This window comes from Neovison vison, chromosome 13, assembly GCF_020171115.1.
Source record: "Neovison vison isolate M4711 chromosome 13, ASM_NN_V1, whole genome shotgun sequence".
NCBI classification, from domain to species: domain Eukaryota; kingdom Metazoa; phylum Chordata; class Mammalia; order Carnivora; family Mustelidae; genus Neogale; species Neogale vison.
The window spans coordinates 147,597,842-147,617,750 of record NC_058103.1 but is presented as its reverse complement, the minus strand read 5'-3'; the positions used below and the strand labels follow the sequence as shown (position 1 = coordinate 147,617,750).

The following is a 19,909-nucleotide window of genomic DNA, read 5'->3' as shown; positions in this document are numbered from 1 at the left end:
TAGAGATGTAAGGGGCAGCATGGTGAATATATTGTAATTTTATTGATGTGACAAGTAGCGCTATACCAGCAATCATATTACAATATATAAAATGTATTAAAGTAACATGCTATGTAATTTAAATTTACACAGTGTTAGGTATCACATTTATTCAATAAAAAGGTAAGTGTAGAAATGGAAAAAAATTATTGCTTGGAACTCCAAAAGTTTTCAAAAGATCTCAAAAACCTTCCAAAGAACAAACAAGTAAAATACACTGAAAATGAAAGAAAAACCCTTTAGCATTACTCAGGAGTGTTTCATCGTGGTTTCAGAGCAAATATCTGAATTCTTGCACAGGTTAAACATATTTTAATCTCTAGTTTTATAGTCCACACGATCACTACCCAACCATGGAACATCACTGCAAAGTATTGAAATCCCACAGACGTAACCAAGTTCACTAGTGCTAGTTTTCCACCTTTTAGGGTACCAGGTACTGAGGAGTAGTTGATGTTAGGGCTGTGTTAGTGCCTAATCGGAGCCAGCTGGACTCTTACTCTTCCTACAGCTGAGGAAGCTGGTTGTGACTGTTTTCTTTTCTGGGTTGCACTGGTGGGGACAACACAGGACCAAATCATTAGCTTTATGACCTTCATTCCTGGCCACTCAGTAGCTCCCCAGGCTCCATGGAGCTGGGCCCTGGGCTCAGAATAGGACATCCGCCTGGCCCCCGCCTCCTCCCCCTCTTCCCAGAAGTGAGGCTACCTGAGCCTCCCTAGGCAGAGTCAGCCTGGCTCATTCCTCCGGCCGCAGGCCAGAGCTGGAGAAAGGCCCGCCGCCCTCGTAAGGGACAGACCGGGCCGACCGCTGAGAACCGACACTCGTCAGGTGCTGCCCCAGGCGTGGAGCTCAGTAGCCCGATGCAGGGCGGGCCGCTCTGTCCGTTTTCCCCTCCCCGTCTGTAGGCAGAGGTGGGTTCTTGCGGATAAGAAAAAAAAAGGGCTTCCTTTTGTGAGTTCTGCCCATTTTTTTATTTGGTTGAGAAGAGGAAGGCCCAGCTAATGCCCAGACTCGCAGTTTTAACTCAAATTCAGTGAGGAACTTGGTCCCACCAGCAGCTTCCACCGAGGCAGCTTGCGACCTTCTGGAGAAGAACCCTCTTATGAGGATGAATTTTTAGAAACTTCTCATCCGGGCAGAGTCCCTCAAGAGACTCCCCCAGGGATGTGTCCCAGCCCCATGTGAGGGAGAACATGCCAGATGCACGGCTGGACGAGGGAGGAGCGGTCGGCCTGGGAAAGTGGTGGTCTGGCTCCTGCGGCTGCTGGGGGGCTGCAGGGCCCCGGGTGCGGATGGTGTGGCGGCCACGGCCGACCTGCGAGGGCCTTCCTCAGTCGCGTGACTGCAAGTGCCTCCCTGAGCAGGTACCCACATGAGGAAAAGTACCCTAGGCTCTTTGAAAACGAAAACAGGATGTATTTTTTTTTAAACTCAGTGTGCTTTATTTAGAATTGCCATGTGCTGTTGTAGCTAACTAAATAGACCAGATTATTTAATTCCCCCCCAAGACATTTTCTCATGGTACTTTTCTAGCTCCTTTGAGAAATTATACACTGATTTTGTCTTTTAAAGATTTAATTTATTTATTTATTTGACAGATCACAAGTAGGCAGAGAAGCAGGCAGAGAGAGAAGAGGAAGCAGGCTCCCCGCTGAGCAGAGACCCCGATTCGGGGCTCCATCCAAGGACCCTGGGTTCATGACCTGAGCCGAAGGCAGAGGCTTTAACCCACTGAGCCACCCAGGCGCCCCTGATTTTGTCTTTTAAAGTCATGTAAAAAAGAAAAAAAAGGTATTTTAGTCATAATTTCTGCTGGCTCTGTGGTAGAAAATCTCCCCTTTCACGTGTCTTTGGAAGTTATTGGGGTAAAGCTTAAAAGGGCACCCTTCATTTATTACAGTGCCACAATTTTAATTTTTAAAAAGTTAACTTTTGGGGGCACCTGGGTGGCTCAGTCGGTTAAATGTCCAACTCTTTTTTTTTTTAGATTTTATTTATTTGAGAGAGAGAGAGAGCAGGAGAGAGGAGAAGGTCAGAGGGAGAAGCAGATTCCCGACAGAGCTGGGAACCCAGTCCTGGGACTCTGGGATCATGACCTGAGCCAGACATGAGCCTGACCTTAACCAACTGGGCCACCCAGGTGTCCTAAATGTCCAACTCATGATTTCGGCTCACGTCATGATCTCGGGATTTGTGACATCGAGGCCCCCGCCCCTCGCTCTGTGCTCAGTGGGGGTCTGCTGGAGATTCTCCGTCTCCCTCTGGCCACCCCCACATGCTGCTAGGCTCGCACCCACTCTCTCTCTCACACATAAATAAATAAATCTTTTTAAAAAATTAAACTTTACATTTGGAAATGTAAAATGTACCCAAAAGTAAGGAATAGAATAATGAACGCCCCCCCATACTCATCACCAGTTTCAATATTTTTTCCAGTTTTATTGAGATACAGTTGACATATAAATTACTTTAGTTCAAGGTGTACAGCATAATGATTTGCTGTATGTATATGTTGTGAAATGGTCATCACAGTAAGTTTAGTTAACATCTGTCACTTCACAGCTCTATTTTTTGTGTGTGATGAGAACTTTTATATCTGCTCAACAGCAACTTTCCGATGTACAGTAGAGTTACCTACTGCCACCACGGTGTCCATGACCTTTGTACCTTTGGTCCACCTTCACCCACTCCCCCCCAACCCGCCGTCCCCCAGTAATTTTCAACATTTTGTCAGTTTTGTTTTCTTTATCCCCCCTTGTTTTTTTTTTTAATTCCAAATTACAGATTTCTTCCGGACTCGGTGACTTGTCTTACCAAGTCCCGTCACAGTGGTGTAGGCAGCGTGACTGGGAGTGCAGCCAGAGGGAGAAGGAGAAGGGTGGTCGGCAGCCGTGGGGGGGGTTTCTTACCTCCAGTAGCTCTGCAGGAAGAAGCCCGTGCCAGGATGCAGCTGGGCTCAGGCGCTGAGCCCCTTTCCTGCCTGATCTGAACAACCCACCTGACCCTTCTGGCCTCTGAGGACACCTGTGTCTCAGTCTGCCAGCCAGCTGCTGTCCTGTGTAGCCTGCCTCCGGGCCGGCCTCCTTTGCCCTCTTACTGCTCCGGCTGTAGCTCGCAAAAAACAATTCTTTGCTTCCACAGTCCCTCACATCACTGTCGTCATTATAAGAGGCAAATCAGCTTCTCCTGGGGAAATAACTGGGCAGACCCAGTTTACCCAGAACTAATCTCTCGGGTCACGATCACAGCATCAGAGTTCAAGGTCAGACTGCGTTCAGCAGAAGGCCTCCCTCTCCGCCAAACACACCACACCAGGCAGGAGGACGGGGTGGGAATGGGCAGCCTCAGACTTCTCCCTTCGTGGGGCATTTCCCGGAAAGATAGTACGAGGCCCGTAGAGGCTGGGGGTCTGCACTAGCCTTGCCATGCCCACGCTTATCCTGGAGGGGCTGGAAGGGAAAGTCATCATTTTATTACGGAAAATTTTAGCCAGCCATAAAAGAAGAAGGAAGAGAATAACAAACTCGCATGTGGCTGTCACCGGTTCCAATAATTACCAACATTTGGTCACTTAAACTTTCTGATAATGCACCCTAGCAGTAAAATAGAGTTTTGTATCCCCACTCAGCATATCTCTGTTTATAAATTACATACATTTACACTCTGCTGTCACGTCGTGCGCACAAGAAGTAGAAAGCAGAGTGGAGGGGCGCCTGGTGGCTCAGCCTGTTAAGCAGCTTCCTTTGGCTCAGGTCACGATCCTGGGGTCCTGGGATTTGAACCCTGTGTCCCCAGGATCGAACCCTGTGTCTGGCTCCCTGCTCAGTGGGGGGCCTGCTTCTGCCTCTGCCTGTGCCCCTCCCCCTGCTTGTGCTCTCGCATTCTCTGTCAGATAAATAAATAGAATCTTAGAAAAAGAAGAGAAAAAACTGAGTGGAAACAGAGCTTCTTGTGTCTTCTCTATACCTCATACCCTCTTGTACGCCCCGCTGAGAGGCACACACTCTGCTTTGGAGCCTGGTTATTTGGAAACGTAATAACAGGGCAAACATGTATGAGAATGTGCTGTGCTGAGTGGGAAGGTGCTGGGCGCAGGACGCCGGGTCTCACGGCTTCTAGCCCCCTGCACCCGTGGGTGCCATCCCCACCTCTCTGGATGAGAAATGGTGCAGCCCGGCCCAGGATGCTGACCAGCTTGCCTCTCCCTGAACGGGAGCCCCCAGTGTGAACCCTGGGCCCTGCACTCTGGGTGTGTTTTATGCTTCGCTGTTCGTTGGTTCTTTCTTCCTCTCTCTCTCTCTTTAAGATTTTGTTTATTTATTTGATAGAGAGTGTGAACAGGAGCAGGGAGAGAGGCAGGCAGAGGGAGAGGGAGAAGCAGGCTTCCTGCTGAGCAGGGAGCCCGATGTGGGGCTCGATCCCAGGACCCTGAGATCATGACCTGAGCTGAAGGCAGAGGCTTCACTGACTGAACCACCCAGGCGCCCCACTTTGCTGTTATTTCTTGTTTTGACAGATTATTTCTCCTGGCCCTCTGAGGTCATTTTGATGGCTTTCTTTGTGTGTATGTGTATGTGTGTGTTTGGACTTTTGCTGAATAAAAAACAAATTTTTATCTCTTTCATTTTTTAGAGTAATCTTTTATCTTAGTTTATCTCATTAACTTTACTTCCCTTTTAGTTTTCGTTTACAATAAGGAGGAGGAAGGGGGAACATAAGGGCCCCAGATGTGGTAACAGGACAGGTCTCCAGCGGAAAGTGGGGTGCCAGCCACCCCTTCCCTCGCCCCCACACCCCTGGCCTGCTCTGTTCTATGTAACTTCTTTGCACCTTCATGGTAGGGCTCATTTGGTCCTTTGGAGATCGCATCCCAAATTCATTTGGTCAAAAAGGCAGAGTCTCCAGGTTAAAAAATCCACAAACAAAACCCAAAACGTCACTGTGGTGATCCAGCGGCTTTGAGGGCCAAATTCCCCTGCCAGGCTGGAGTAAGCCTGGCCCGCAGATGGTGCCCACTGGCGTGCGGCTGAGAGAGAAGCCTCCCCTGGTTCCCAGGAGTTAGGAGCTTTACAGTCTGGTAGAGCCAAGACCTTGCCCTCCGGCAGGTGTGTGAGCGCCAGCCCCGGCCCGTCCTGACCCACAGACGGCAAAGGAAGAGCCTGCGGCCCGCAGGGAGGGAGGAGGAGCAGGCCAAAGGCTGGTCTGGCCCTGGAGAGCTTAAAGGAGTTAGGTTGTTTTTCTTTTTTAATCTTTTTCTTTTGATGGTGGTATAACAGAGTCTCTAATCCAGCTATGAAATCCTTTTTCTTCTGCACAGTTTATAAGGTAGAAATAAAATAGCCTGTGTAACCCCAAGGCAGTGAGTTAATAGCTCTTTTCTGTTGTGGGCAGGTCCTCATGACTCCCTCTCCGCATCATGAGAACCAAAGGAGATACAGGCTGTGGCCGGAATGATCCCCGACTGGGTTCCCAAGAGGGGCACAGTTGTCCCTTTGTTAGACTTGCCCTTTGACAAAGAGCGGGCTGGTAGCAGCTTCCATTAACTAGAGTCTGCGTTAAAGCCCAAGGAACCTGCCTTACTTCCCACACTCTTCCCCCGCAAGCAGCCCGTTCAGTCCCCGTGGCTGGTCTTTTCGAACCTCCCAAGAGCTGAAGCAGGGAACTAAAGCAGAACGCGGTCGTGGGCAGGCCGGAGGTCCTGCGGAGCGCAGGAGGGAGTGTAAGTGTGGCCTCGAGGCCGCGTGTGAGCTCGCCCTCTGCCTTAAACTTCCAGCCCGTCAGCTGTCCCAACCCGCCCTGCTGCGGAGGGGGGACACAGATGCGAGCTCCAGCACACAGAGCAATTTAGAATGATTGAGGAAGCATCTTAATTCCCTGGGAGGAAGCCTGGGGTGGACAGTAAATGGCCTTGGGACTTGTCAGCTCACCTTTAATAAAATAGGAGGTTCAACACCTGCCGCAGATTGCCCTGGGGTCCACCAGCAAGGGGTAGATGTGCCGTTTATGCCACAGGACAGTCTGAGATCCCAGCAGGGCTGGTGTCCTTCCCTCAAACCTGAGCTCTGTAGTAGATTTACTAGAGCATAATTTCTTCGGGAAAATTTCTCACTTTTACTTTCTGTCTGTGGGGTGCCAGCAAAAATCACTCACAATCTCAAAAGTATCTGATCTTATGTAGGCTCCTTAGATAAGGAGGCAAAACGGCGAAGTGAGGCCAACACTGCATGAGGCTCAGGGTCCACGGTTCAAGTTTCCTGTTGCTACTGACTGTGTCATCCTGAGAAAAGTTCCTCCCCATTCTGGATCCCAGTTTCTCATCTGGAGGAAAGCATGGAGCTTGGGGGGGCCGGTGTGGGCAGTGGGCAGTAGTCCCTTTGTTGTCACTTGTGAAGCTCACCCTAATGGTCCAGCAGCCCCGTTCCCTCCTCTTGCTCATCCCGTGGCTCAGGGGGGCTGTTTATGAGGTTCAGGTAAGATGTGATGGGGACCTGAGGGGCTCCCTTCTGAGTGCTCCCGTTGGGGGACTTTTTTCCCCCTTTTTATTTATTTTTTTTTCTATTTATCTGCTTATTAATAATTATTTATTTTTTATTGAGGTACAATTGATATACAACATTATATTAGTTTCAGGTGTAAAACAAAATGATTAGATATTTGTATGTATTGAGACATGATCATCACAGTAAGTCTAGTTACATCCATGTATAATTACATGTATAATAATCATCAAGTATAATTACAATTTTTGCATGTATGTGGTGAGGACTTTTAAGACCTACACCCTTTGCAACTTTGCAATATATGACACAGTATTATTAACTATGGTCACCATGCTGTACATTACATCCCCAGGATTATAACTGGAAGTTGTACCTTGTGATCCCTTTTACTCATTTTGCCCAACCCACCCCTGCCTCTGGTAACCAGCAATCTTTTCTCTGTATCCAAAGCAGTTTTGTTATGGCTTCTACATATAAGCGAGATCATAACAGTATTTGCCTTTCTCTGTTTGACTTACTGCACTTAGCATAATGCCTTCAAGGTTCACATGTTGTCACAAATGGCAGGATAGCCTTTTTTATTATGGCTGAAAAATATTTCATTGTATACATATAAGATTATTTCTACTATGCAGATTTTGTCCCTTGTGAGGGGCTCCCTTCTGAGTGCTCCCGTTGGGGGACTTTTTTCCCCCTTTTTAAAAAAAAGATTCTGTTTATTTGAGAGAGAGAGAGAGAGTGAGCACACAGCAGGGGGGAGCAGCAGGAAGAGGGAGAAGCAGACTCCCCACTGAGCAGGGAGCCCAATGCTGGGCTTAATACCAAGACTCTGGGGCCATGACCTGAGCCAAAGGCGACTGAGCCACCCAGGTACCCCAGTTCACCCTCTTTTAATAACATTGTATAGAAATGCCATCATAAGCTAGAATTGATCTTTGTGGCAAGAAAAAAGTGCTACTTGGTCCTTCATGGGTAAAGAATATACTGTAGCCAGGCGCCTGGGAGACTTAGTCATTTAACCGTCTGCCTTCAGCTCAGGTCTTTATCCCTGAGTCCTGGGATCAAGGCCCACACTGGGCTCCCTGCTGAGCAGGGAGTCTGCTTCTCCCTCTGCCCCTTACCCTGCTCATGCTCTCTCTCAAGTAAATAAAATCTTTATTTTTTTTTAAAGGTTTTATTTATTTGACAGAGATCACAAGTAGGCAGAAAGGCAGGCAGAGAGAGAGGGAAGCAGGCTCTCTGCTGAGCAGGGAGCCCGATGCAGGACTTGATCCCAGGACCCTGAGATCATGACCTGAGCTAAAGGCAAAGCCTTAACTCACTGAGCCACCCAAGCGCCTCTCAAGTAAATAAAATCTTTGAAAAACAAAACAAAACAAAACATGCTATAGCATAAACAGGACCTGCATATGTAGAATCTACTGTAGGATACTTTCAATAATGATCTTCCCCTGGAGGTGACAATAAACAAGTCTCCTACTCTCAAACTTGAGCTCATTTCGTAACAAGGGCTTAGTAGTCACATGGAAGGATCTGGGGTTTCTAATAAATCACAACCTGATATACCAACAATGTGATACATCTGCTGAACGTTAACTCCAATACAGGGCAGAGATGAGCAGTGCTAATCCGAGGAAGTACTTTTCCCTCTCGGAAAGGTAAGGAAAGTCAGCGCAGCTTTTCAAACACTCATGCTGGGCCGCTGCTCTCCGTGGGGATGTGAGGAGGGCAGCAGACGGGCGCCCACACACGCGAAGATGCTTAAATGAGATCTGGGTCCCCTGGGGGGCTGCTCAGAGCACTCGGTCCTCTCTGCCATTGGCTCTGGACTTTTCCCCTGAAATGCACAACTCTGCTCATCTGGAAGGTTCCTACGTCCTGTTTCATCTCAGAAAGCATTCTGCATCAGTCCTGGCCCCTTCATGCCTCCGCCTCCCCCAGCAGCCGTCCTGATCCCCGCACAACCTGAACCAGTTGCCATCCACGCAGAGACACCTTCGGGAACAGTCGGGGAGCCCGAGAGCAGGGCCGTGTGCACTTGGACAGCCAGTTCTCAGCAGCGCCTTGAACCGTTTGAGACCTGCCTCCTTCCCTCCTTAACTAGTTAAGAACTGGCTGTGGCCGTCTACTTGCCAACTCAGGAGTCACTCTGACCCCTGCCCCCCACCTGAGCCCCGCTCATTGCCCCTCACTGTTGAGGTCCGCGGGCTGCGCACCATCCTCCGCCGGCCTTCTCTCAGAGTTGGGCACTTTCCCCTGCCTCGGGTGACCACGCTGTCCTTTCTTCCCACACTCAGCCCCTGGCACTTAGATCACAATGTGAAGCTGAGTTTGGCAGCGCGCCCCTTCGCCGGTGAGGGTCCCGGGTGAGCGTCCCGGTGTCACGCCCCATCGTCAGGCTGCTGACGCGGGCCCCTCCGCGGTGCGCTGTTCCCATCTGCTCCTTGGGCCCGGGGCGCCGTGTGAATACTTGTGCTTGCCCGGACCCCGCAGAGATTGCTGGACCTCCCGTCTGCGCCTGTACTTCAGAGTAAAGACCAGTGCCCCATCCCAGGACAAACAGAAAGGAAAGGAAATCCAGCTCAATTCTGATTTTTCCCACAGTGACACTTGGAACGTCATCGGGCGTCCTCTCAAATCGGTCCTGCCTCCTCGGGGTCGCCCTTGCCCTGCTGCTGCCCTAAGCATGTGCGTGGTCTCCCCGCGGGCGGTCCAGCCGTGGCGCCCAGACTCAAGGGAGAGGAACTTCTGTAGATGGAGGCACGGAAGCCTTCGCTTCTTCATTTGGTGTCTGCTCCCGTGTTCCGAAACAGGATGGCCTCGGGCAGAGTGAGCCTGAGGCCATCCTCAAAACATGCCGGAGCCAGTCTGTAGGCCCTTCGGACCTGGCACCCCTCTTGGGGGCTCTTCAACAAAAACAGGATCTCCGTCTCAGCGCGGCCTCTCTCCGCTGTCAGTCAGTCAGTCAGTCAGTCAGTCTCCGTATCAGTCGGCGCCGCTGTGGACCGACCATTCCTGAAACTCTGGAACTTTGAGCAAACTTTTTCTTTCTTTTTTTTTTCTAACTCCTATCTGCTGCTGGTGACGGCACCTGCTGTGGCTCTCCTCCGTGCTGCTGCTCCCTCTGCAGAGCCGAGGCTGAGCGAGCATCCCTAGCTGGGTCATGGAATTCTCACGGCAGGAGGAAAAAAGTGTGAGAGTTTCTGTTTGGACAGATGTGTATCATATCTCCTCATGAGCCCTTGGCCAAAGCCAGTCACAGGGCCTTCATCCCCACGTGGCAGCTCTCAGAGGCGACCCTGCGTGTGTACCTAACGAAGATCTGGGTCCCTCGGGGATCCTTGGGGAGGCTCAGAATACTGGGTGAGCCCCTAACTGTGGTGCTGCTCTTGCCATCCCGAAAGGGACTCAGGGTGGCCTCGGACCTTTGACAAGGTGCTTCTCCGTGTCCACCCCCCTGGGCATGTGTCGTCTGCTCATGCCCAGTGGTCTTGGTCTCCTTGGGCTGCCCTGACAGTACCACAGGCTGGGTGGCCTAAACAACAGACATTTATTTTCTCACCGTTCTGGATGCCTCTCTTCCTGTCCTCACGTGGCCTTTCCTGTGCGGACGCGCTCCCCTTGCCTCTTCCTCTGCTCATAAGGACCCCAGAGCTGTTAGATGAGAGCCTCATTACCTCATTTCACCTTCAGTACCTTCCTGAAGGTTCTAGGTCCCCAGACAGCCACACTGGGGGGTGTGAATGGGGGCGGGGGAGGGGACGCTTCAGCTGGTAACGCCCAGGATCCCTGGGATAAGGCAACTTTCAAGTGCATGATCTAATTTCGTTTTCTCCACAAGCCCGTGGGAAGTTATCGGCAGCATCATTTCCACTTTACAGATAAGGTGAAGTGACTTGCCAGTAAGGAAAGGTTCTGGGCTGGAATGGTTTGACTCCACGTGGTCTTTGAACTGCAACATGGAGGGCCTCCGGAACATTGAAGTAGAGCGCTGTGCACCTGCTGAATTAGGAACTGTAAGGGTCACCAAGTATATGGAAAACTGTTTACAAAATACTGTTGAGTACAGACTACAGACCACAAAAATAGACGTGCTCTGTGGGTCTGAGCCTCGTACAAGCTGGCCTTCAGTGTGTCAGGGCTCTGTTTCTTTTTTGTATTAAAGTTGATCTAAGAAATACATTTTTTAAAGATTTTACTTATTTGAGAGAGAAAGAAAGTGAGCGCGAGCACGGGGAGTGGGAGAGAAGAGTCCCCAGCCGACTCCCCACTGAGTACAGCAACCAAGAGTTGAAGGCTTAACCCCCGGGGCCACCCAGGCGCCCCCGAAATACATTTTTAAATAACAGAGTCTTAGCTCTCAGCAAGCATCACACCATAGTGTTTCACGGGCTTCCTTGCTCCAAGTCCACTTTGGTCCCCGGCTTCCATGACTGAACATCAGCTTGAGCTCGTTTCAAGAACAAGGCCGGTCCCTGTGAGTCGAAAAGGCTAAATCACCCAATATCATTTGGAGGGAGATCAGCTGCCCCAGGGACAGAGAGTTGCGGTAGTGCCACGGTGAGGAAGAGGAGAAAATTAAAATGGTAGCCGAGGCCATTGCCCCCAGCCCCCAGCCAAGTCCAAGTAGCAGTTACAGGATTTGGGCCCATAGGGACGAATGCAAAAGAGGCACAAGTGTAAATAGCGCATGTGCGTGTCGTAGGAAGTCTCTAAGATGTTCTAAGAACTTTCTGCTTTTTCGGAACTGCTTCTGGAGACTCTCAGCCCCCCTCTGTAGGCCGGCCTCTGAGAGCCCAGTGTGGTAGCGTTTGTGCTCCGAGAGCCCTTAGTGAAAATGCTGTGTCTTCGGGTACATGTAACCTCACCGTCGTGAACATCGGCTGCATTTCCGGAGAATCCTTCCTTTCATCCTGGAACAAAGTCATCTGTCCCTTATGTCTGCTGTGTAAACAGGCTCTGAAAAAGTGTGGGCATGTCTCCTCCTGATTAACAAAGGGATTTCAGCCTGTCAGTCCCTGGAGGGGTGTGCAGATCGCCCGAGACCAACGCCCCGCTTACCCATCACGGTGGCTGTTTCACTTCGTGAAAAAAAGTTGTTGCTCACCTAGATCTCTTTAAGAGTTAACAGATTTGGGTTGTAAAAATAGAGTAGAGCCGTTAGATTCCATTAGCCCAGACATTTTATTAGCCCACTGAAGAGAGACAGGAGTCATCCCCAAATCCAGCATGAGAAAATCCGTACGTTTAACAAAAAAAAAAAGTAATGATCCATTCTTAGCTAAAAGCAGCTCCCTTAGAAAACCATATTCCATCGTATGATTCCTTTCAGAGTAAGCTCACTATTTACATAATTCCATTTACATAAAAGAAAATCTGTTTTTAGCTGTTTCACAAACACGGCCCTTGCAGAATAGTGTGTACACATTACACGCATGTCACATGCGCGATATAATGGGCCCGCTTGGCGTTTGGTCTTTGACAACCAAAAAATTGCCTTTTATGATGCCAGGCTCAAAAATGTTACGAATGTATCCCAAGCCTCCCTTAACAAAAGACTTTGGATTTTTTGAGCACGGATTTACCCTGAATCTGTTTCTGTTTCACCTGTGCCATGTTGGGGAATGAGTTGCATGTTTTCAACTTGTATTGAGGTAGTATTTCTTCTCTCTCTTTGCTTAACTCGGGGACTACAGACTCAGATGTCTGACACAGTACGTCAACCCAGTGGTCTGGTGTAAGCATTAAAAGCACGAGAACGGGGGTCCCACCTACAGAGAGCAGCCGCTCTCGATTTCTGTCCCTTCTGCTACGTGGGAATGTGGGATTGGTGTGGGCAAAGGGTTCGGGTTTTTCACTGGAAGCCTCAACCCTGAATTTTTAAACGTTGTTGATTCAGTCAAAATTTTAAAAAGACTCTGTGCAGGACAAACAGTCCGCGGTCTGTAGGTATCCCATTCTTGTTCTCATATCCAGCCTTTCTCTGGCTTAGATGAGTGCATTTCAGGGGTACTTCTGAGTTGTCTGGGGTGTGATGTATGAACCCATGGTCCTGCCTCAGGTTTTAATATTACCATTAATATTAAAATTGTAATATTACCATTCTTTCAGCTTTCACCTTAACACACTGAAGACTGTTCTCAATTGCTCTGTAACCTTATGGAAACAGCCCCACGTGCTACGTGATCTGATTTGCCTTGACTCGAGGCCTAGTTGTAAACACTTGTAGAAAGCTGAAACCAGTCTTTCTGTCTGCTGTTGTAACCTGTTGCTGTTCTTGACGGTGAGGGGCAATTTCACAGTCATGGGCCGACTCCTGTCCCTTCTCTCTGCAGCCCTCCCTTCACCAGGCTGATAGCGTGCGCGGGACCCGCCACCACGGGCTGGTGGAGAGGCCAGCCAGGACCCGCTTCCACCCTCTCCACCGAAGGTCCGGGGACAAGCCAGGACGACAAATATCCTTTCTCATTGTCGGGGGTGGGGGCAGGGGAGAGTATGAGTTTTAAAATGTTTGAAAGGTTTTCGGGATTTATCTTCCCCACGGTTCCCCTTTGGCCTCAAAGCCTTCATTTTATCTGATGAATGGAGGCGATAAAAATAAGTGAGTTGGAAACTAGAAACATCTCCACAGCTGAAAGTTGGTAAGATCATCGTGGGTTATTTACTTGATGAAAACACAGATAGAGTTGAGTTGAGTGAAGGAGAGGAACATAAACAAGCTGTAATTCAGCCCTGTTGCAAAGGCCTGCTCAGTTCTTCCTTCAGAAATCAGCCAGGTCAGAGCAACACCTGACTTTGAACCAAGTTAGAGAGTTAGTCTAGCTAAAACAGAAGGCGTGTGACTGATTTTTATTTCCGTTGACCTGGTGACCTGCCATTAGAACTTAAAGAGGAAATTTCATAGGATCTTCTATTTATGGAGTTTCAAACTCAGCAAATGACACCCAAGATAAAGAGCTTGTAGTTAGGAAAATTCTTAGGCACGGCATACCCCAAATCCTATGCTGTTAAGTAGGAATAAGGAGAAGGAGATTGCGAATTCCCCTGACAGTTTCGTTGATCAGGGGGGCTGGGGCCCCGGGGGTCAGGGACAGGCACTGCTGGGCCACCAGCTCTGTGCTCAGGGCTTTGGGGACACAGAACCGAGCCGGGTTTTGTGGGAGAGGACGGAGAAGCAGTGTGCCTGCAGAGCCGGAGTTCTCCCTGCACGCTCCTCATGGGTGGAGGAAGGCGCAGGAAGGCGGGGTGAGTGTTACTGCAGAGCCGAATTCCTGGCAGTGATGGCCCAGCTGGCTTCTCGAGAAACCAGGAAGTGGGGGCAGGGCACACATGTTTGCTGAGCACCTACCCAGGCCAGGCACTGTGCTGGGCAACGGATGTGTCATTTAGTCCTCAAAACTACTGAATTTTCGTTTCTTTTTAACCCCCGTCTTCCAGGGAGGAAACTGAGCGTCCAGAGTCACTTGTCTGAGATGCCACTGCTGAGGTTGAAAGGGCACCAGTTCCACCCTGGGCCAGCTCCCCTCCCTGCACCACTAGGTGGGTCAGCCCCAGGGCCACACACAACACACACAACACACACAACACACACAACACACACACACACACACACACACACACACACACACCCCACCCCCACCCCCCACCCCCCCGCTTAGGACCCACAGACAGAACGGTTTCTCCCCTCTTTGGCCCCCAGGGACACAGCACATTTGGTCCACGAGACACCCTGACTTGTAGTCCTTGTGTACTTTGTGACCACTGTCAGGGAGGGTGGAGATGACGACTGAGCCTGCAGGTTCCCTTCTGGAATGTGTCCTCACTTCCACAGAACGCTCGGGGGAGAGGTGGAGCCCGCCGAGTCGCCCGCTGGTGCGCATGCGCGGGTGGCGAGAGCGCGTCTGACCGTGGTCTAGGCGGCGGGGAGTTCTCAAGCGAAAGGCTTTGAGTGTTTCTTTGCTTGATTTAAATAGGTCTTTCTCCAATTTCTCAATTCTCTTTTTCTCCCGTCAGTGTTCTGAATATTGTAGTACGTATGTGGCATATTTATAAATACGAATTTGTAGCTATCTCAGATCCTTTTTCCAGCAAGTGTGGTCTAAGGATATACATAGGCTCACCGCTTTTTTAACCAAAGGAATAACGTAGAAGAGGAGGGGATCGAAGGAAAGTGACAGATGGGAAACATTTTAAGTATTCCCCAGTGTCCGGCCCCTGCCCTCGTGGTGCTCACGGTGCTCCCAGCCCGGTGTGGTGAGTTGTGGCCCAGACCGAGAGGGCTGTGTGAGCTCATAGAAGGGGCAGCCTGGACCCAGAAAAGGGAGCCTGGAGGCAGATCTGACACTGGAAGGTGAAGCCACAAGTGAGGAATAATGCAGTCCTGTATTCAGCAGAGATCAGCAGAGATCAGGGGGGATATCTACAGTGTCCCTTCTCTGTACAGATACTGTTCTTTTGTTTGTTTGTTTGTTTAGATTTTATTTATTAATTTGAGAGAGAGCAGGAGCAGGAGGGGAAGCAGAGGGAGAAGCAGGCTCCCTGCCAGCACGGGGCTTGATCCCCGGACCCTGGATCATGAATTGAGCAGAAGACCGATGATTCACCACCTGAGCACCCAGGCGCCCCCTGTACAAGTGCTGTTCTACACACAGGAGACTCGGTGGTGAATAAGATGTGTCCCTGCCTTCACGAGTTTATAGTCTGGGGGAAGGGACAGAGGCAAACAGGTAAAACAGCGATTTAGGCAAATGACTGCACATTTAGGCAAATGACTGGTGGTAAGTGGTACGGAGAAGGAAGGCTGCCGGAGAGGGAATGCCCCAGAAGACGGAATGTCTTGTGCAGCGTCGCACAAGGAGTGACTACACCTATGTTCAGGGGACTCCGTCTCCTGCCAGGTGATCTACTGTAGGGTGTAACTTGACCCTATGTACGGGTCACCTTAGGGGAGCAACCGCAGAAAACCAGTCACCTCCAAAGGGGAGGGGAAGCAAAAGTCAAACATGCAGGTAAATTCAAGTTCATCACAGTACAGGTCTGAGACGTCACTCTGTATGCTCTTCCTGCGCACCTAACCCGGGCCCGGGGACCAGACATTTGCTCGTTCAAAAAAGCCTCTTGAGCTTGGGGCTGTCCATAAATGGACAGCGCGTCTCTCCTGCAGAGACCGTGAGCTCCCATGAAACACAGGAGAGGGATGATTTTATGTTGACGACACTAATAGAGTCAGGAGAAGTTAGAGAAAGATTCCATCTTTCCTTTCATGGCCACTTCATTTAGAAATAATTTGCTTAAAATGGAGGCCTTTCACGTGTGTCTGTTGCCTCCCTAACGTCTGTCTCCCATTCTGTCCTTTGCCAGTGTTAACACTGATTTGAACATTTGTTAGAACAAAAAGAGAAACTGTATTCAGAATTCTTTTCTTTCAGCTGTTTCTTGGCTTGGAAGTTATCTTAGAAGGAGCAGACCAGCCTAGACAAGGGTTCAGTCCTATGATACGTAAAATGAACGTTGTTTAATAAATATTCCGGCTTCCTCCCAGAGTGGGCAGCCACAGCAGGCAGAGCTCTGGCATGGGGAGATTCCTTCTGCGGTGGGCGGCCGTGGCCTCAGTGAAGGCAAGTGCTGTGGGCTTTGCTGCCTGCGTTGGCAGCCACCAAAGGCAAAGACCAGGACGCTGTCCAGCTGGGCTCTGGCCTGGGGCCACCCTCAAGGCAGAGGAGAGGCACTGCCTGGTCCCTGGCTGCGGCCCGGGCTTGAGAATTCAGAGTACAGGCTCTTCTACCCTTTCCCAAGGGCTCATGCCTTCACCACCCTCCTCACTCCTCAGGGGCCGCAGACACAGGTCCCAAACACCATCTTGCTGAATTTCTGAGCTATTAACATAATATTATCCCCGTGGATAACACATTGAGAAAGAAGGGGACACACTGAAGAATCATAGAAAATGCTTTCCTCTAAATATATTTTTAGAAAGAGGGAAAAATAATAGATGTCTGGAAAATTTCTGACTTTTATTCCCAGCAAGGTTCAAGAGCATATGGTATCTGGGAAACCAGCACAAACAGTCACGAGGAGCAGCATTAGGACCGGCCATAGTTCGGAATGGCTTTCCTCTTTGGAACAGGCTCTGCTCTGATTCTTCTCACACAATGAGATGAGGATTTTAGGGCACCGGTTTATAGAACACTGTTTCTGTGACACACACGGCCTGCTAGGTTTGAGAAGCCCTGCTTTCTCTCCCCCCACCCCGAGCCTCACCGTTGAAGTCGGGGCTCCAAGAAGCCGTGCGGTTAAGAAGCGTTCTCTCTCGCCAGGACTAACAAAATGTATTTGATCACAACACCCAGTTTTTACCTAATACCCATCAGTGATTTCCACTATGAAGGACAAGGAAATGGGCGTGGGGTGTGGAGTTTTCAGACTTCAGGATTCCCTGTGCCACCCAGCTGTCACTCACGTGCGGAGGGAAGCAGGTCGCCCTCATGCACGCAAGGACACCAGAGGATCCCACTCAGACACTTTCCCAAACATCTGACTTTTAATTTAATTAATTTTTAATTTAATACATGTGAGATGTATTCTGGCAGGATGTCGTCGGGAGGCAGAAAGGGCAAGGGGAAGTAGCATGATGGTGAAGACATGGTTGAGCAATTAGGAAGGAACCAAACTGTGACCAGCTTTAGGTCTTCAATCTGACCCTGGAATTCGTCTCGGTGGTGGGTTCTATTAAGCCGACTCGGAGATCCGTCACCCCGGGAGGTCCCAGGCCTGCCCTGCAAATGCTGGCCCTGGGAGGACCCAGAGTCCCCGAGACTGGGAGAGAACGTGGCCAGCATCCAGGCTGCCTGGAGCAAGCTGCTCCTGAGCCCTGCCCCAGGTGCCCTCACCACAGGGGAACAGGAAGCCAAAAGGAGAAGCCTGGCTGTGCTCTCCAGCCATGAGGCAGGCAGCCCAGAAGAGAGGGTGGAACTCTCTGGGCTTCTGTGGCTCAGTGACCCCACCCATGGGTACGTGGGCCAACAGATGTCCTGTCTTATCAGCAGAAGAGCTACTCCCCTTCCTCTGGGGAAGAGTGAGTAAGAAGCTTCCCTCTGCCGCTGCCCATGCGGAGAAGGAGTAAGGGCGCCCCTTTGTTGGTGGGTTGAGGCAGGAACATGAGGAGGAATTTCCTCTCCGAGCTCTAGGCACTTGGGGAACACCTTGGTCGGTGAAGTACGGGTGGACGGACTACAAAAGGGGCAGAGGTGCCAGGGGGGAGGAGGAGGAGGAGGTTTTCAGGGGGAGTCTGGAGTATGTTTGGTGGAGAAGCTGAAGGGGCAGCAGGAAACTTGGACTTGGACTCTGTGCACTGTTGGCAGCCGGGGGTCTGGGTTTGTGACTTCCTGGGCTCCCAGGCCGCCTGCAGCCAGAGGCCGGGGTGGGCCCCGTTCACACCTCCCCAAGTGTGTCCAGGCCCCTGGGGCTGCTCCCCCATAGCGGGACACCTGGCAATTCTGCAGCCCTTCTCCCCAGCAGCTCCCTTTGCCAGCAGTGTGGGCTGAGAGGCTGTGGGCCGCAGAACTCAGGGAGCGTTAGGACTGGAGGGAGGCGAGGAGGCAGCCAAGGAGCTGGGGAGGAAGGCCCTGGGGCGGGGTGGGGAGGGGGGCAGATACAGAGGTGCAGGTGGGACCATCTTCAACCTCACTAACTGATGGGGGCGCAGGACGCGTGGATGGCCGAGAAACTGGGCTGGCTCTTTGAAAACCCTGTTACCAGCTGCTTTTCTGTTTGGTTGCTGGCAGCTGGTAGGCATTCCAAAAATGCTTGTTGAATTAATGATAAATTCGGGTTTACAAATAGGCTCTTTTCCCCATCTTTAGGTTGTTCCGTAGGACCTCTCAGTCTGGTGGAACCGTCAGAGCCACCCAAATGAACTTTTCTGAAATCTTCAGAAGAAGAAATGAATCTTTTCTAGGTTGTCCTTAGGTTGGCCTTTTTTTTAAAAAAAGATTTTATTTATTTTTGTTGATAGAGCACAAGTAGGGGGAGCAGCAGAGAGAGAGGGAGAAGCAGACTCCTCGCTAAGCAGGGAGCCTGATGTGGGGCTCGATCTCAGGACCCTGGGATCCTGACTTGAGCTGAAGGCAGACGCTTCACCAACTGAGCCCCCCCAGGAACCCCACCGTTTGGTTGACTTTAACTGTAAGCCAGTAACACTAGTGGTTCTCTTGATGCCAACAGTTCTTGGGTTTTTTTTAATATGCAGTAAGTGAGATATGATAGTGAGAATTAAGAATGCTCAGAGGTCACAACGTTTCATTTTTGATGCTTCATCTCAGTCGTATTAAAAATCCCAGCTGGGGGGCGCCTGGGTGGCTCAGTGGGTTAGGGCTCTGCTTTTGGCTCGGGTCATGATCTCCGGGTCCTGGGATTGAGCCCCGTGTCGGTCTGTCTGCTCGGTGGGGAGCCTCCTTTTCCCTCTCTCTCTGCCTGCCTCTCTGCCTGCTTGTGATCTCTCTCTGTCAAATAAATAAATAAAATCTTTAAAAAATAAGAAAATCCCAGCCGGACATGGTGGCATGGCCTAGGCCCCAGCCTCTCGGCTTGAGCTCAGGAGTTCTGGGCTGGCGTAAGTCATGCCTGTCAGGTGTGCAGGCTAAGTTCCTCACTGACCCAGTGACCTGCAGGAGTGGGGGACCACCTGGCTACCTAAGGAGGGGAGAACCTGACCCGGGCGGAGCGGAGCAGGTCAGCAGGGCCATCAAGCCTGTCGGTAGCCGCTGCGCTCCGGCCCGGGCAGCAGAGCCAGTCCCCATGAGAAAGACCTGTCAGGAGATCGCTGCATGTCCATGTCGTTACTATGTATCAGAAAGTACGAAATGCTACCTGGAACCCCCACATTGAAGTAGTTGGTGTCTGATCATGATGTTCCCGATGTGTCCCTGCTCGCTGTTGGTGTTAGCGGGACGAGTGACGGGGACTGAGGACAGCCGTGTACCGAGGGAAGCAGTAAGCTTTGGCTTCGTGAAATGACGCTTTTCTGGTTGGAGATTCATCCAACTGCAGGAAAGGGAAAGCTAGATAACCGTGGGACGGGGGCGTCCACACCCCGTCCGTCCCTTCTGCTGGTGAAGGTGCTGGAGTGTTCCATTGCCAGGGAGGGGGTGCTTGTCCTGACCGCCTGCACCTCTCCTGTCTCCTGTGGCTACTCTAGTCTGCACTTCACCACCCTGAAGCCTGGCAGTTAATGCTGAAGAAATGGTTCTCTTCTGAAAATCATCTCTTCTGCTATATTGACTTGGAGTCAGCTGAAGGCATAAGCTAGCTGGATCGGGCAAAACAGATCCACGGAGGGTGAAGCTGGGATCATGACGCCTCCCCTCACA

General features: G+C 50.7%; 1 protein-coding gene across 2 annotated transcripts in view; it reads left to right on the top strand.

The window, feature by feature from the left end:
* The window catches only part of CRTC3 (CREB regulated transcription coactivator 3), a 94,559-nt gene that overhangs the window by 44,986 nt on the left and 29,664 nt on the right, over window positions 1-19,909 (top strand). For both annotated transcript variants that reach the window (XM_044231748.1, XM_044231747.1), the window contains exon 3: window positions 12,878-12,997. In XM_044231748.1, coding sequence (XP_044087683.1) covers window positions 12,878-12,997 — 120 coding nt within the window. The remainder of the gene's footprint in view (window positions 1-12,877; window positions 12,998-19,909) is intronic.